A 15,415-nucleotide genomic window follows, 5' to 3' on the forward strand; every position below is an offset into this window, starting at 1 on the left:
ACTTTATGTGAAATATTATTATCGATTTTGTAATACAATCCATTTGAAATACGGATTATCATTTTACTCAAGGTTCTTGAATTATCACAATCAATGTGTATAATTATGACACATTTACGAGTTCCACAAACGTTATCAATTATTTATATTAGTTGTAGATATAACAAACATACTAGTGTGTTTCTTCAACGTCGTAAGTATTTGTTTTAATGTAAGTAGTTCCAATGTTTCTCACCTCAAACAAAACAACACTGACTTTTTCTATTATCGGGTTTATTGCATTTAAGAACAATATTTACAATATATAACATTGAATCTTAAATCAGTGTTCCGCAAAGTGTGTACCGCGCCATACTGATGTACCTTGGTCGTTAATTGGAATGCTTCGGAAAAATAAGGTTGTCTCATAAACTTATAAGTAAGGGTAGGAAAAATAATTAGTGTAGGTACCTAAGCCTTTCTTACCATTACTTATTTATATATTCACGCGAGCGAACGAACGAGAGGTTTTTGTTTCATTCATATTATTTTGTGGTTTAAAGTCGCCACACGCTTGTGTTTCGCTGCTTATTATAATAAGCGTAAAATTAATATTATTAAAAATGGATAAATTCATTAAGTGCAAGTTTTTCAAGTGGAAGTGATGAAAACGAAAAAGAAGCCCAAAATAAGTTACGGTTTTGCGAAGACGAATCTTGTCCTACCCCAAAATGTCTTGTGCGCGGAGAAACTTTAGGTACGAGGATGTATTGATATCTAGTTAGCGTAGAGTAGTTCCATGCATAAACAAAATATTGTGTTATCATAGCAACTAACAATAACTTATTAGAAGTGTTAGTGTAAAGTTTGACGTCAAAAAAGTAAACCAGAGCTACGCAATAAATTAAAAGAAAAAAGATGTCCACCAAAATTATGAAAATCGAAAAATTGGGGTATCGAGCCATCATCAACTACATGTATTTAAAAGGATTAACAGATAAGCAGATTTATGAAGATATGCTTAACACCCTTGGTGATCAATGTCCTTCGTATGCGACCGTGAAAAATTGGACTGCAAGCTTCAAAAGAAGTAAATTTTCCATTGAAGATGATGGCCGATCGGGAAGGCCAGTTTCTGTGTCAGTCTCCGAAAATATCGATGCAGTTCATGACATGATTTTATCAGACCGTCGAATTGGGCTAAAACGGATATTTGAAGCAATGAATATTTCATACGAATGCGTTCATCATATAGTTCACGTCAATTTGGAAATGAGAAAAATTGCTGCAAAATGGATCCACAAATATTTGAATGTTGACCAAAAGCGTGCAAGAGTATAAGCATCGCGTTCGATCTGTGGTCGATTTGAAAACGACTTCTTAAACCGAATTGTTACTATGGATGAGACTTTTTCGGATAAGGGTATAACTATAGCTGGAGATTACTATTCGACATTACTGACCACTCTACAGGAAAAAATTAAAGAGAAAAGACAAGGAAAGCTATCCAAAGGTGTTTTGTTTTTTCAGGACAACGTCCCTACACACAAATCTCATGTTGCCATGCAAAAAATTCGTGATTAAGGGTTTGAATTACTAGAAAACCCCTCTTATTCCCCAGATTTGTCTCCATCAGAATATCATCGTATCCAATTGAGAGGAGAATATGTTGAGAATTAAAATATTTTGTCATTGAAATTTTGTTTGGTTCTATAGTAGGCTAAGAGTTTTTCAATTTATCCTTGTAATAATTCGACAGTGCCCAGTAAACTAATTTGTCATTTAACCACTAAACACCCATCAGTACCCCAAAAAGACAAAACGTATTGTCAGCGTTTGAAAGAAGCAGCTAAATCTCGTGAGTTCGTCTTTCAACACTTCATACAAAGCACAAAAAGGAAGCTATGTGATCGCTAACATGTTAGTTGAAGCAAAGAAGCCGCACTCTTTCTGAAACTTTAGTTTTACTTGTCTGCGAAGAAATTGTTAAGATAATGATGAGCAAGAAGCTGCTAAAGAAAATGAAAAAATACCTACATCGGCAGAAACTATTTCACATCGATATTCACAACGATATTAAATCAACGTTGATTGAAAAATTAAGAGTAAATGGAGTTTTCCGCTACAAGTTGATGAGTATATTGATATCTATTTTGTTTGCCACTTCCGCTATCCACCCCTGCGGCTACTAGCAACAGCAAAGATCTCCCTGAAATTTACCTTAACTTTCTAGACAACTCTCCCATATCCATAAGACTCCCACTCACTTCGTCGATCGTCGGTGTTGCAGGTTTCCTGCGGTTTCCTGTAACCTTGTGAACCGGTTCAACAGCCAAATGGCCGACGATAGGAAATAATGAAGCCGCAGCTGTACCCGCCCGCCCCCAAACTAAAAACAAAAATAAAATAAAACAAAAACATGCTAAAATATAAAAATATATTCTCAAACCGAGAAGAGCCGTTTTCACTTACACCAGAGCTCTCTTTTCATTTTCTTCTGGCCAGTTGTCATTCAGTTTTCTTCCTGACTAGCCAGGACAGCAAGCACAACCCTATGTAACCTCCACAACCTCAGCCTTGCAGAAGTACCACTCCTACATCAGGGCAAACTCCAACAAACCTTCCTCCTATGAAAAAATTTCCCTTATCCTACCTAAAAACTATCCAACGAATCTCTCTAACCAGAAATTCAAGCTTGCGGCTCAAGAGGAATGGATAAAACTCCAATTAATACCATTACCGTCTTATCGCTTTCACGCACAGGGTTGTTAACTTCTCACTATAGAACACACCGAATATGAATACATTTTCGATTTCACTCTAAGGTAAGGTAAGGTTTTTTCTAGATTCTAAATTCTGATTATCATTTTATTCTGCACTATTTTTCATTAATATAATATTATTTTTTTGTTTTATTAAAATTCTGCTCAGACAATTTGCATGAAATACATCATCATCATCATCAAGCCTTCTAATCTTATGTGGATTATGGCTATCGCTTTTGGCGCTTTAAATACTTTTTTTTTGAGGTTTCGTTTCCTAATTTTTATTTTCTTTATAGTTTATGGTTTGTTTTGGCTGTTTTTGTTATTATTTTCTATACTTTTCGGTTCCGACATTTTGCTCTCCAGTTTTCTATATTGAGTGCTCTTATGTCCTCCTCTATGAAGTTTCTCCAAGTTTTTCTCGGCTTGCCTCTTCTCCTTGGCCACAATGGGATCCATTGCGTTATTCTTTTGATCATTTCATTATGTGCTTGGCCCAGTTGAGCCTTTGTGCTTTTATGTATCTTACTATATTCTCCTTCCCCAGTTCTCTCTCTATTTCTTCGTTTTTCTTTGCACTTCTTTCTCCTTCCAGTGTTATTTTTGGACCTGTTATAATTCTCATTATATTTCTTTCGGTTCTTTCACGTTCCCCTTCTTCTCTTTTGTTTATTACTGTTGTTTCCATTTCATATGTGATTACTGGTCTTATTAGGGTTTTGTACATCTTTATTTTGTTTTGCTTGGTTTTGTTTTTGTTTTTTAGTATGTTTTTGTTTCTTCCATAGGCTGATAGCCTTTTTGTATCCCATCCTTTATCCTCTCTCTGGTTGTTTCCAAATTGTATTTGTTAGTTTTCAGTTGGTTTGATATCTGTTCTAGTTTTCCTCCTATTTTCATGTATTTTGTTTTTGCATGAAATACGTAACCAAAATAAATGTACTTTCTAATATACTTCTTGTATCATTTTGTGTCATTTTTGACACACCAGGTGAACAATTAAGGACGTCAGGGATTAAGGATTATATGAGAGATTCAGGTAAAAAAATATCACAAAAGTGGTCCCAAAAACACGTGGTAATTAATTTCAGTATTTTAAATCCAACACTAGAGGGTGTGTTTGAAAATATATAAGTTAAAAAGGGAAAATTCATAAAATTTACTCAATTAAATGGCACTTCATATGCGATACTCGAATTCTTTACCAAATTTGCATATTTTTCATTTCACAAGGTTTAGTCTCTCTCTTAAAATAAAAGGTAGGGGAGAGTGGAGACCATGTTAGACCATGTTATGAAAGATGCCTGTAAGTCCCGTTCTGATACGGGGTAATTCTAAATTTATGCTACAAAATTCATGACGTGATTACTCGTATGAAACTAAGATGGATTTATTTTCTCGACCCACTACTTTCCAAGATATCACCATTAAAATGTGGTGACTAAAACTAAGTAGAATGTAACAGGAATTTTAAAATAATACGAGTGCACGAAAAGTTAGCACCTTTCAAAGGTGATATCTGGGATAGTGATGGACTGAGGAAATTTTGTTAATTTAATACGAGCAATCACATTCCACGAACTTAGAAACACCCTGTATAAATTCTAAACAATTTCAATAGCTATGTAAATGCTTGGGAGCGTTGTTTTATTTATTTTAGATTTGATGATTTCTCTTGACAAATGTAAATAGAAGCATAAAAGCTTAAGTAGGTCTATCAAAACTAAATTGAATCAACGTTATAATAGCGGAAACCGCAAGTCAATATCATTTTCTATCGCGAGATATCTTAAGAAATATACAATAAACGCCGAAATTTTGTCGTTAAACGTCTATTATGTTAGTACGCCCAAGCTGAAATTAAAAACTTATTCTGGAAGGAACGTTCTTACATTGACCTACCTGCAATAATTTAAATTGTTTTCATAATAATCTTATTATTCCGCTAGATGGATTTATCTAAATGTAGAGCTAATATTGCCAGCAATAAGAACAAATCATTAAATAAACCCTGTAGCAAATCTAACAATTAACTTAGATAATTAACTACGTAATTAATGGCGCCATATGTGTTCAAAATATTTCAACCTTAACCATACACCGAAGACTTTTGTACAATTTTGTTTAAGCATGCATGCACTTTTTGTTTTGGGCCTTATCTGCAGAGCAGGTTTGCTCTTTTCAATCCACTGTTTTGACTGTTTCTTCATTTGAGGATTATAATGGTAGATCCAGACGCAAAAAATCTAACTTGAAGGCGCTTTACTTTTTTTTTGTGAACTATAAAATGTTTCGATGACCTAGAAAAACTTCAAACCTTATTTACAAATTAAATGTTCAAGACCAATAAATAAAACTAACTGACCTTTTCTGATCAATTTATTGCCTTTCAGAAGATATAATTGGTCAACATGTTCTAAGATCGCAAAGCGCATTAGGTTCAATAGAAATTACTTTGTCTAAACAAAAAATAGACGAACTTACAGGGTGAGTTAAACATATGCACTATGAACTTTAGGTTTGAAATTATTTTCATTGAATTTAGTTATGTTAATCATAATTATTTTCGTTTAAATCAATAGTTAGGTATACAACATAAGTTTTGAAACTAATACTAGGGTTTCAACATAAAAAACAAGACATTTGTCAACACAGCTTCCTTTTAGGTCTATACACTTTTTCTATTGATGTTCTAACCTTTTTAGTACTTTCAAATGATATTTCCTATCTTTCTTCTAAAAATAGGCAATTTGTATATGATATCGTCCTCCTCTGATGAAAATCTCTTCGCTGTAAGTAAAACTTCAAGGTTAGGAAACAGGAAAAAATCATTGGCGGCCGGATGTTATGAATACGGTGGATAGTGAACCAATTCGAAGTGCAATTCCTGAATATTAGCCATGGCGATCACCAATGTGTTAGATGGAAGAGCACTTTCTTTTTCTTCGAGTACGGTCTCAGTGTTTGAGAAGGTGTATTGCCTTTTGAAAATATATTTCATAACAGTTTTTTTATACAAATTTTCACAACGACGCTTTTATAGGATTTTTAAGCAAAATAAGCTTCTGAAATTATTGAAATCATGATGATCTCCCAACGTATGCGCAAATACAATTCCCTAACTAATTTTGATACGAGTTGACATCTTCAGGTTGGGGTCTGAAACTTTTCCGACAACCCTCATAAATGTAATTTGACATTATTTTAACAATATTGTTCCTATAATAAGCGAATTCCAAAAAAATATACACAGTGTTCTCAAAACATTCAAACATCACTTGTAGTTTAAAACTGATCATTAAAGTCATGCATACAAGCTGCTGCGCTTAAATTTTCTTTTTTCCATTCGTCCACCTCCCTTTTTTCTCAAGATTAGTAATTCTATAGAAATAGTTGCTCAAAACGTAGATTTATGAGAAATTTTTTAATCTATTAGTTTATTAACGTTTTATATTTCTTTAGCTCTCTATTTTTCAAAGGGCTCGAAAATGGTATCAGTCATACGTAAGGGTACTAATTTTTTTTCTTTATTAATTTTTATGTATGTATATCCTATAGTTTTTCAGAAATTTTGAAAAGAAATTTTTAAAAATTTTCACAATGATTGTTCGACTTTTAAAATATTTTTTTTCGAAATTATGTATTCTAAATCTTTCAAACAATAAGAAATCATTATTTGTACGTGAATAAAATAAATAATCATTGATTTAAAATTTTATTGCAATTTGGGTACTATTGAGGTTTTTTCCTACTATAAACTATAAATCGTTTTTAATTCGGACATAACTCTCTTGGTTTTTATGCTAGAGAGTTCCATTAACATTCATTTTGAAGCTGTCCAAGTACTTTGAAAGAGGTTATATCCAATTACCTTGAATTAACTGCTTTTCCGTTAGTCGACGTTGAATTTAAAAAATTTTCTTCGATAAAAATATTCAATCTTAAATAAATGATAACTCGGTTTATATTATATTTAAAACAAATTTAAGAAAAGCATTTTGTTAAAAGCTTCATTTTGGTTTCATACACTTTTTATGATAAAATTAACATTATTTGAGTTATTCATCAAAAATCGATTAAAGACGTGTCTTTGAGTTTTTAATCGCGCATAACTATAAAACTATTCGTTTTTTTTAATAAAATGCTAAGATCATTTCCTGCTGAAAATTTGGACCTCTATCAATTTCCGCTGTTATTTTAAACATAAAAATTTTCACCATCTAGTTGGGGTGGAGCTGATCACTATGGAAAAAGCACGTATGGGCGTGGTGCAGATTTCACTTTTTGAGGTATTCCCTACATGCTGTCAAAACTCCATTAAAATCAATGCAGGTTGATGGAAATCGGAGGTGAAAATCTTGGTAGCCCGAACTATTTTATCATTCCTACGTCGTGGGTCAATATTAATTCATATTAATCAATATTAATCATTAGAAGTATTGTTTAATTCGAATTGGAGTTTCTGATTCTTGCAGCTGTAGTCCACGATAATTAGTAGACTCTACCATCGTTCATAGATACCTCATTCCATCAACTCAGTAACAACAGATGAATTGAGTTCCTTTTCGTATCGTCTACAAGACAATACAAAAAAAGGTTTAAAACATTTCATTAATAAAACCAAAATGTGATATCAGTTGTTATGCATCATTTACTTTTAACAATATCAAGTGTACATTCTGTATGTTAATAGATTATGTGATGAACTTAGATGCGGAAGCATATATTTCTATGATATATTCATCAATATAATTGAAACGGTTTCATATAATCTGAGTATGATTTTCAAAGATAAACTGTTTCTCCAAACATTGCGCACAAAATTACTGCTTCTTTCCTTTAAAAATGTTATATAAAATCCCTTTGATTTAGGTAATCCACAATATCTGAATCGACGCGTTTTCTGGTATGCAACATATTTTGCAGTTCGCAAAATTTTATTACTATGTGTATGTAAAAAGCTAAAGAAATTATTTTATTATTATTTTACCTCACATTTTCAATTTCAATAACATGTTTATTAGATTCGGCATTCATGAAAATATCAAATGTCGTGTATTGTTACAGGGAAAGGTTGTAATTCGACCCATCGCCTTCAAACCGTCAACTATGACGATGACTGGTTCGTCAAGGTTTGGAATAACCGGAGAACGATACGGATCAACACCAATACTCACCAGGCCTGGATCGAGACTAACCTTGTACGGAAGTAAGTTTTTAGAATATAAATAATTTGAATCTAAACAGTAATGGGACGAGATTTTATAGACCAATCCAATTAGACGTTTACCCTTTATCAAAAACTTATTTTATTGTTTGTTCAAGTTTGAAATACCAATAAAAAAAAGAAGAATCACTATTAGTTAATGGAAAAGTAAGTGGGTTTTCACTGGGTGGGTTTTTCTCTTATAAATCGATCTAGAATAATTAATTAAACAGTTATTATTCAACGATATCAATTTACTGGAATATAACTCGATTAATTTTTTATTAATACGTTTCTTGGTAATGATGGTGTGCATTATGAACTACAAGAGATGAGTAGTACTTATTAACAAATAATTGATATTCCCACTTTAAACTGTCGAAAAGCTGAAATGCAACAGTGGCTACATGGAAAGGAGATTGGATGCAATGATACTGTAATTGAAGAAGAGTTAGTTGCAACCAATAAACTACTTCGAGGTAATTACATTCAATACGTTATCGATATAATGGCTAGTAGAAGAGCTATTCGAGTTTCACGATTTAGTCAAAAAAACTAATTTATTAGCATGCTATTTACAAACGTAGAGTTGAGGCAGCGAGCAACTTCTGAAGATAAATATTTTCTTTGATAAACTAACAGCCCAAGACACATTCAAGAAATGGGCGATGGTCATGAAAATACGAGCCCAGGTATACCAGCTCAGTTAAACGAATCTAATGATCTGCCTTTGAGTATTTCTACATTGTTAATATATTGAGACAAGCTGGCCTTTTTAGAAGGATGGCAGTAAATAAACCTCTTTTAAGACGTCAAAATAGAATAAAGAGGTTGTAGTAAATTGAAGAACATAAAAATTGAATGCATGAAGAGTGGGAGATAGTTTGTTGGAGTGATAAATCAACGTTTGATATTCTTGGGTCTGAAAATAAAGTGTTCGTGAACAGGTCAAAGAAAGAACTGATGTTAAGCACGGCGAAGGTGATGGCTTGGGGATGTTTTGGAAGAAGAGCTACTCGAGACTCAATAAAAATTTAAAAGAAAGAAGGCTTTAAAAAATATTAAGGGAAAATGTAGTACCTAATGGGTAAAAAATTCATTTTCCAGCATCACAAAGACTCAAAGAATGAAAGAAATATTCAACCAGATTGAGTTGTGGGACAAAATGGACAGGAATATCAGATAGCAGTGTCTTACTTCTAATTCGCATTTGTGGAATATCTTGAAAAACGAATGGAACCCAATAGACCACTGTCTGTCGAAATGTCAGAGAATGCTAAGATTGTGCATAGAAATAATAAAACCAGAAGGGAGTTACAACAATTATTCAAAAATTTAAATATATAACAACAAATTTAAATATACAACAGACTATTATTACTGATACATCCTATGAATTTGTTTTATATTTGACGTTCATAGAGGGCACTAGTGACACGATTAGTAGGTATTGATAATAACTTTTGTGAGGCTAGTTTTGTTAAACACAATTTCAAATTTAACACCAAGAAATTCTATAAGTCACATTATGAAAACTTATTTGAAGTTAATTTTTGAGCAGCAACTTGGAAATTTGAATGATTATATGTACCTGGAGTTTTTGAAAAATCACTTAATCGATATAATAGAAGACTCATACCAAAAAAATGTCATAATTGATTAAGGACCTATTTTCCAAATCGCTGAATTGGTAGAAATGCACAAGCTCCGATTCAATAGCATCATTCGGTCATCCTTGGGCCTCCTTGGTCATTCGATTTAACTACAAAATTTGGTCATATCCTAAGGAAAGAGCCAATTTAACTTTGAAAAAGTTATGTTTATATAAGAAGGCAGTATCACCAGAGAAAAAACGTCCATAAGTAATGACCAAAATGCATATACCTTAGGATTATGCATCGATAAAAAATCAGCTCTGAGAAAGAATTTCCTTCAATTCTAAGCTGTAGAAGTAAGTGGTATCAAATCACCATACAAGAAATGAATAGAAATGTCATACGAACGGATCCAAAACTGGAATAGGAGTGTACGAGCCCAGAACCAAACACTCTGAAAGCCAGAGCAACATAATGAGCGTCTATTTCAGTCAAGAGACGAACTGTCGCAAACAAGAGATCCGATAGCAAAGCAGCTAAGAAAAATAAATTTACCCAAAATGGATTCCAAGAGACACCAGAGTGAAGGGAAATGAAATAGCTGATAAGCAGCTAAAGCGGGGGCAGACAAGCCCTTCATTGGAACGAACAATACAGTGTTGCAAGCTTCAGAACAATAGAAAAAACATTGATAGATAGGAGCCAAATCAATAATCGGGATAACTTACAGGGGCTGAGGCAGGCAAATACTCTTCTGCGAAACTACAACCAAAGAAGACCTAAATGTATCAGCATAATTAAGAACGGTCTACGAATAATAACAGGAATTCTAACGGGGCACTTTTGCCTCAATAGACACTTATGGACATTCTCCGGAGTGTGAAACACTTCGTAACTCTAGAGCACTACACCTGAGAGCATATGAAATAGAAGACGAAGATCTTCAGTAACTACAGCCATCCCACCATCTGGACTTTCTAAAAGAAGTGGGATTAACATATCTGCTGTAAACACTGGGTTCCTCAATATCGCAGCAAGAAAAGGGGATACCTTTGGGTCGCAGTGTATATGATACCCAATATCTACATAAATACCTATAACTATTGGCCAAATCCAAATTATTTTGCAATTTTCTACCTATCCTAGAAACAGGGTCGCTTTTTTAAAACACTTGGTATATTTTAATGAAGAAATATTTATTAAGGCCTGACATTTGTTCACATAATGCAAGGTCTCGCAGTTAATCCTGCAAACACCAACTATAAAAACATGTAGAATTTATTTCTTAGAAGTAGAAATCATTATATAAACTAGAAAAATCTGAATTACCTTAACACCGCCCGAACATTTTTTATTGAGAAAACATAATAACGTATTATAATCATAATGTTCTCTTGTAATACATCACTCAGTATCAAAGCCTTTAACTTTTAAAAAATTTTGAATCAAGTATTGAAATCTATGAAGGAAATATCACTCTACAGATTTGCTATCAATTTTCTTGACCTAATAATAAAGAATGTTGCATTTAAAATATTCTTAATGGAAACCTAGACAATCTCTCGTATAATTGAATAAATTTTAGGAGTACTTTCATATATCTTATTGAGGTAACTCCAAATATGAGCAATAAATATTCAAAAGTTACAAGTACAAAATTGTATCAAACTTCTTCATTGTACTCCAGAAGGTCACTCTAAAGCTGTTCAATATGTAATAGAACTAGTAGTTTCTACGTGTTTGTGAACACATGTGAAATCTCACGTAGTTTGATGAAATCATTAATTTATTTTCAGTTGCTCAAAGGGAACGAGTTAGAGTACAAACGATTGTTAAAAGTGTATAAAGACTTTGCACCTGCACAAAGAAGCAATTTTCAAAGCTGATAACACAAACCTATAGTTTATTTCAGAAAGGTATAGAGCAATAAAATCTCATTAGGTATGCAGAGAGACCCAACGAATATTTAAGCCACTTTCATAGTTTGGCAATTTTTTTTATCAAGTGCAGGTAGTACCACCCGGGTTGGGGTCAATTTATGGGCTGAGCCTATTGTTATCCATTCACAAAAACTGAAAATATTGTGCCATAGGCGTGCCGGTAGGATACTCGTAAAATGGAAAGAATTTTATTTGAACAGAATGAAAATTAGGCATTAAGTACATAAAATTAGATACACTTATTTTTTTTTGAACATTATACAAAAAATACATTATACAGAAATTAAATTATAAAAAATCACAATATTCTTCTTCATCTGAGGAACTGTCATCTCCTCTTGACGTTATAATTCTTTAATAACACATGCTTGACTGCTTTTCGTCAGTTCTCTGGTGTCACGTCCTTAATGGCTTGATCAAACAGTAGCTTAACGTCTTTTATTTTGATGTCGTGTTGTGTCTTATTACAAATCCTTTCTCTTGCGCCCATATAAGTTCTATAGGACTTAGTTCGCAATGATAAGGCGGTGTGCGCAGCACATTTACACTATATTTTTCTGCTATACATTCCAAGGCGTATTTCATGAAACGATTTTTGTGTCAATTTGCTATAGCTAATAGTTCTTTTTTTATCAAATTATCTTCAAATTCAATACTTTTGGTGGTTAACCAGTCAATAATTTCTTGTTTTCTCCAAGATGAAGCTGGAGTCTTCTCTATGCATAGAAAATGATGACTTGCGTTATCCATAACTACTACTGAATCAGCCGGAAGATATTTTATCATTTCACCAAAATAGTCTTCAAAAACATCCGAATCCATGTCCTCGTGGTAATATCCCGTATGGCAGGACTGAAAGGTTAGCAAACCTTCTTTCAAAAATCCCTCTTCGCTTCCAATATGGACGATTATAAGTCTTTTCCCTTTACCTGAAGGCACCTTAATACCCGTTGACATTATACATTTTTGCTACTGTATAACCTTCATTAATCCACGTCTCATCAAGATAAAAGATTTTCTTCTGCTCTGTTCTGTACTGCTTTCTACTTCTCAAGTATTTTCGTCGCTAGCAAACAATTTCATCGTTTTCCAGTAAAAGTTTTTTACTGTTATGCTTTTCCCAAGCAAAATCCATATTTCTCAAAGTGGTGCATAAAAGTTTTTTAGTTATCAACGGAATACTAACATCTTGGCCAAGCTCCATTAAAATCTTATCTAGGGTGGTTATTTCTTTTTTAAAATAAAAAGAGTAAACTTTTCTTCGAATTACACTTTTGGTGCCTTCATCAAGGACTTTTACTGGTCTGGCTGGACTTTTCTTGGGAGGCTCCACTTGTCCGCTATCTTCCTTCCCCGCAATAATTTAAAAACGGTGGACTGTCCAACCAGTCATTCGGAAACATCGTTCGACAGTTTCTTGTTTTTTATTCACTGATAGTGGAGAATTATTGGTGTAAATATCGCCATTTTATTACTAATCTTATAATACTGTGAACACTTTTTACGGCTTAACAACAAATACTGATGCGTTAAACTAAACAAATAAACTTATAAAGATCTAATAATTTTGGGTAAGGCACCATTGCCCTTACGGCGCATGGTTAAGCCGAATCTGAAATAGGATTGGAATTAGGCAGAGGCCTTAATAGAAGGTTAAACGGTACCTGTTAAACGCAAAACGTATGTGTATAATGTACTACTTACACAATATTTCAAAACCTACACCTATGGCCGACACCGAAATTGAGGCGAACTGGACGGAATTCCCCATTTTATTGCTCTTTCAGAAATAGACTATAAAAGACGATCCACCTGAAGGACGCCCAAAAATTGCATAAAAATCAGAAAATATAGTTAAAAGAGAAGATATCATCAAGTAATATCATTGATTCACAAACAGAAATTTAGCTTTAACCCTTGGCTTCTCATTAGACAGTGTGAACAATAATTTGCTAGAAAGATAAAATTACAGAAACATCTGTGCAAAATGGAAATCAAAACACTGTTATGCGTTTCACTTTTAATTGGAGTATTTTGGAAAAATAAAATAAAGTTTATGCATTGTTTAATAACCGTGAATGAAACTTAGCGCTACAACCATAATTCTGGATGAAAATAAAAAGCTAAGGAGTAATGCGAACCCGGTACCAAGTCTAGTTAACATCTATAAATCGAGAGAAAAGGGGTCTAAACCAGTAAAAAAATAAACACAGATTATTACTGTAATCTCGTGTATCAACTATATGTGAAAATTTATGAAAGAAGACCTATTTCACACAAGAAAACTAATTATTTTCATCAATATCTCATGTTATATCAACGAGAGATTAGGATAGAAACATCAGTATTGCTTTTTTAGCAAAAGAGAAAATAATTAAAATCAATTTTCAAAGATGAATCTATTATTTTATTACTAATCTAAGGGCGCCATGCTGATACTTGTAAATAGGCTAAAGAAAACATTGTATAATCTTAGTAATCTTAATGATATTAAGAATGTAGAAATAATTAAAATTAATTATGTATAACTTATTTTCGGCATTCACTCATAAAAAAAAGCTAATGGTGGGGCTTACTAATGCATTTGGGGGTAAACCTGCCAATATTCTATTTACATGATTGAGGGAGTATCAAAATAATAAAGTATTCGTAATTCATTCTACGATTTTCAGCACTTTCGTCAATTTAATTTTTTTTCTCTTTATGAAAGGAGAAGGAATACAGGACTGAAATGAAACTTAATATTGTTTTAATCTAGCCAATTCCATGAATTTTTGATTGTGTTAAATTTTCAAAAGTTTCAGCATTATCTATTACTATTATACAGTTCTGATGTAGAGCATCCATCAATTGTCTTTTCTGATTGTTGACTTAAACTAGTAACGGGTGCCAGGTGGCAAAATTAGGATTTGAAATTTATATAATAAAAAAACTACAAAATATATGCATTTCAAGTTTTAATCAATATAAAGTAGAGAAATGCAGGTTTTATTTTTTAAAAATTATTTCCTCCAAATGTTGACCGTTACGTCGGACACATTCTTGGAACCTGGCTTCGACCCCCACAGAAAAAAGTCCATGGGGGAAAGATCCGGCAACCTGGGTGGCCAAGGTATGTCACCTAAACGGCTTATCAATATGCTTGGGAAGAAATCACGAAGCAGCGCCATGGTCTCCCTAGCAGTGTACGGCGTTGCGTCATCTTGCTGAAAAGATGATGTTCTCTCAATTTTGGAAATAATTAATCGTTAAGCATTCGCCTATAAGCAACACCGTCTACGAAAATTGCTTGCCCTTGACTTTGATTTTTAAAAAAATAGGGTCCAATTATTTCCCTGCTTGTCAACGCACACCAAACCGTCACTTTGAGACTGTAAAGTGGCTGTTAATGTTTTAAGCGGAGGTTTTGTCTTTTGGGGGACCAATAACGACAATTTTGCTTGTTTACATTTCCATTCATATGAAAATGGGCTTGATCACTCCAAAAGATGGTGTTTACTGTGCGACATCGCTCCAACATTGCTTCACAGACATTTTTACGCATATTGTGATCATTAGGCTTAAGCGCTTGCACAATTTGAATTTCATATGGGTAAAATTTAATATCCTTCTTCAATATTTCATGCACTATAGTTTGTGGAAGCCCCAAGGCACCCGTTATATTACGAACTGACTGACGTCCTGTTGGGTCCCGGTCGTGGGTTGTTTTCTGCTGTACTTGTTGCTAGCAAACTTCGCACCCATGATCGAATTAAATCTTCATTTGGGGCGTCACGTAACCGTCGTATATTGTAACGTGAACAAAATCTTTGACGAACAATTGCATACGAATTATTAGCTTTGAAATACTCTTCTATTGCAAGTGCACGTTGTTCACCCTCTCTCCGCTCAATGGTTACGGAGAAATTCGAAATTCAAATCCTAATTCTG

General features: G+C 33.3%; 1 protein-coding gene across 7 annotated transcripts in view; it reads left to right on the top strand.

Moving 5' to 3' along the window:
- Positions 1 to 15,415, top strand: part of LOC130897109 (leucine zipper putative tumor suppressor 2 homolog) — a 301,729-nt gene that overhangs the window by 239,401 nt on the left and 46,913 nt on the right. For 4 of the 7 annotated variants that reach the window (XM_057805702.1, XM_057805701.1, XM_057805704.1 and 1 more), the window contains one exon: positions 7,812 to 7,953. In XM_057805702.1, the coding sequence (XP_057661685.1) occupies positions 7,812 to 7,953 (142 nt within the window). Of the gene's footprint in view, positions 1 to 151; positions 419 to 7,811; positions 7,954 to 15,415 lie in introns of those variants that run through there. The other 3 variants (XM_057805707.1, XM_057805708.1, XM_057805706.1) reach the window with 3 other exon arrangements.

The sequence above is a fragment of the Diorhabda carinulata genome, chromosome 8 (assembly GCF_026250575.1).
Source record: "Diorhabda carinulata isolate Delta chromosome 8, icDioCari1.1, whole genome shotgun sequence".
Taxonomy (NCBI): Eukaryota; Metazoa; Arthropoda; class Insecta; order Coleoptera; family Chrysomelidae; genus Diorhabda; species Diorhabda carinulata.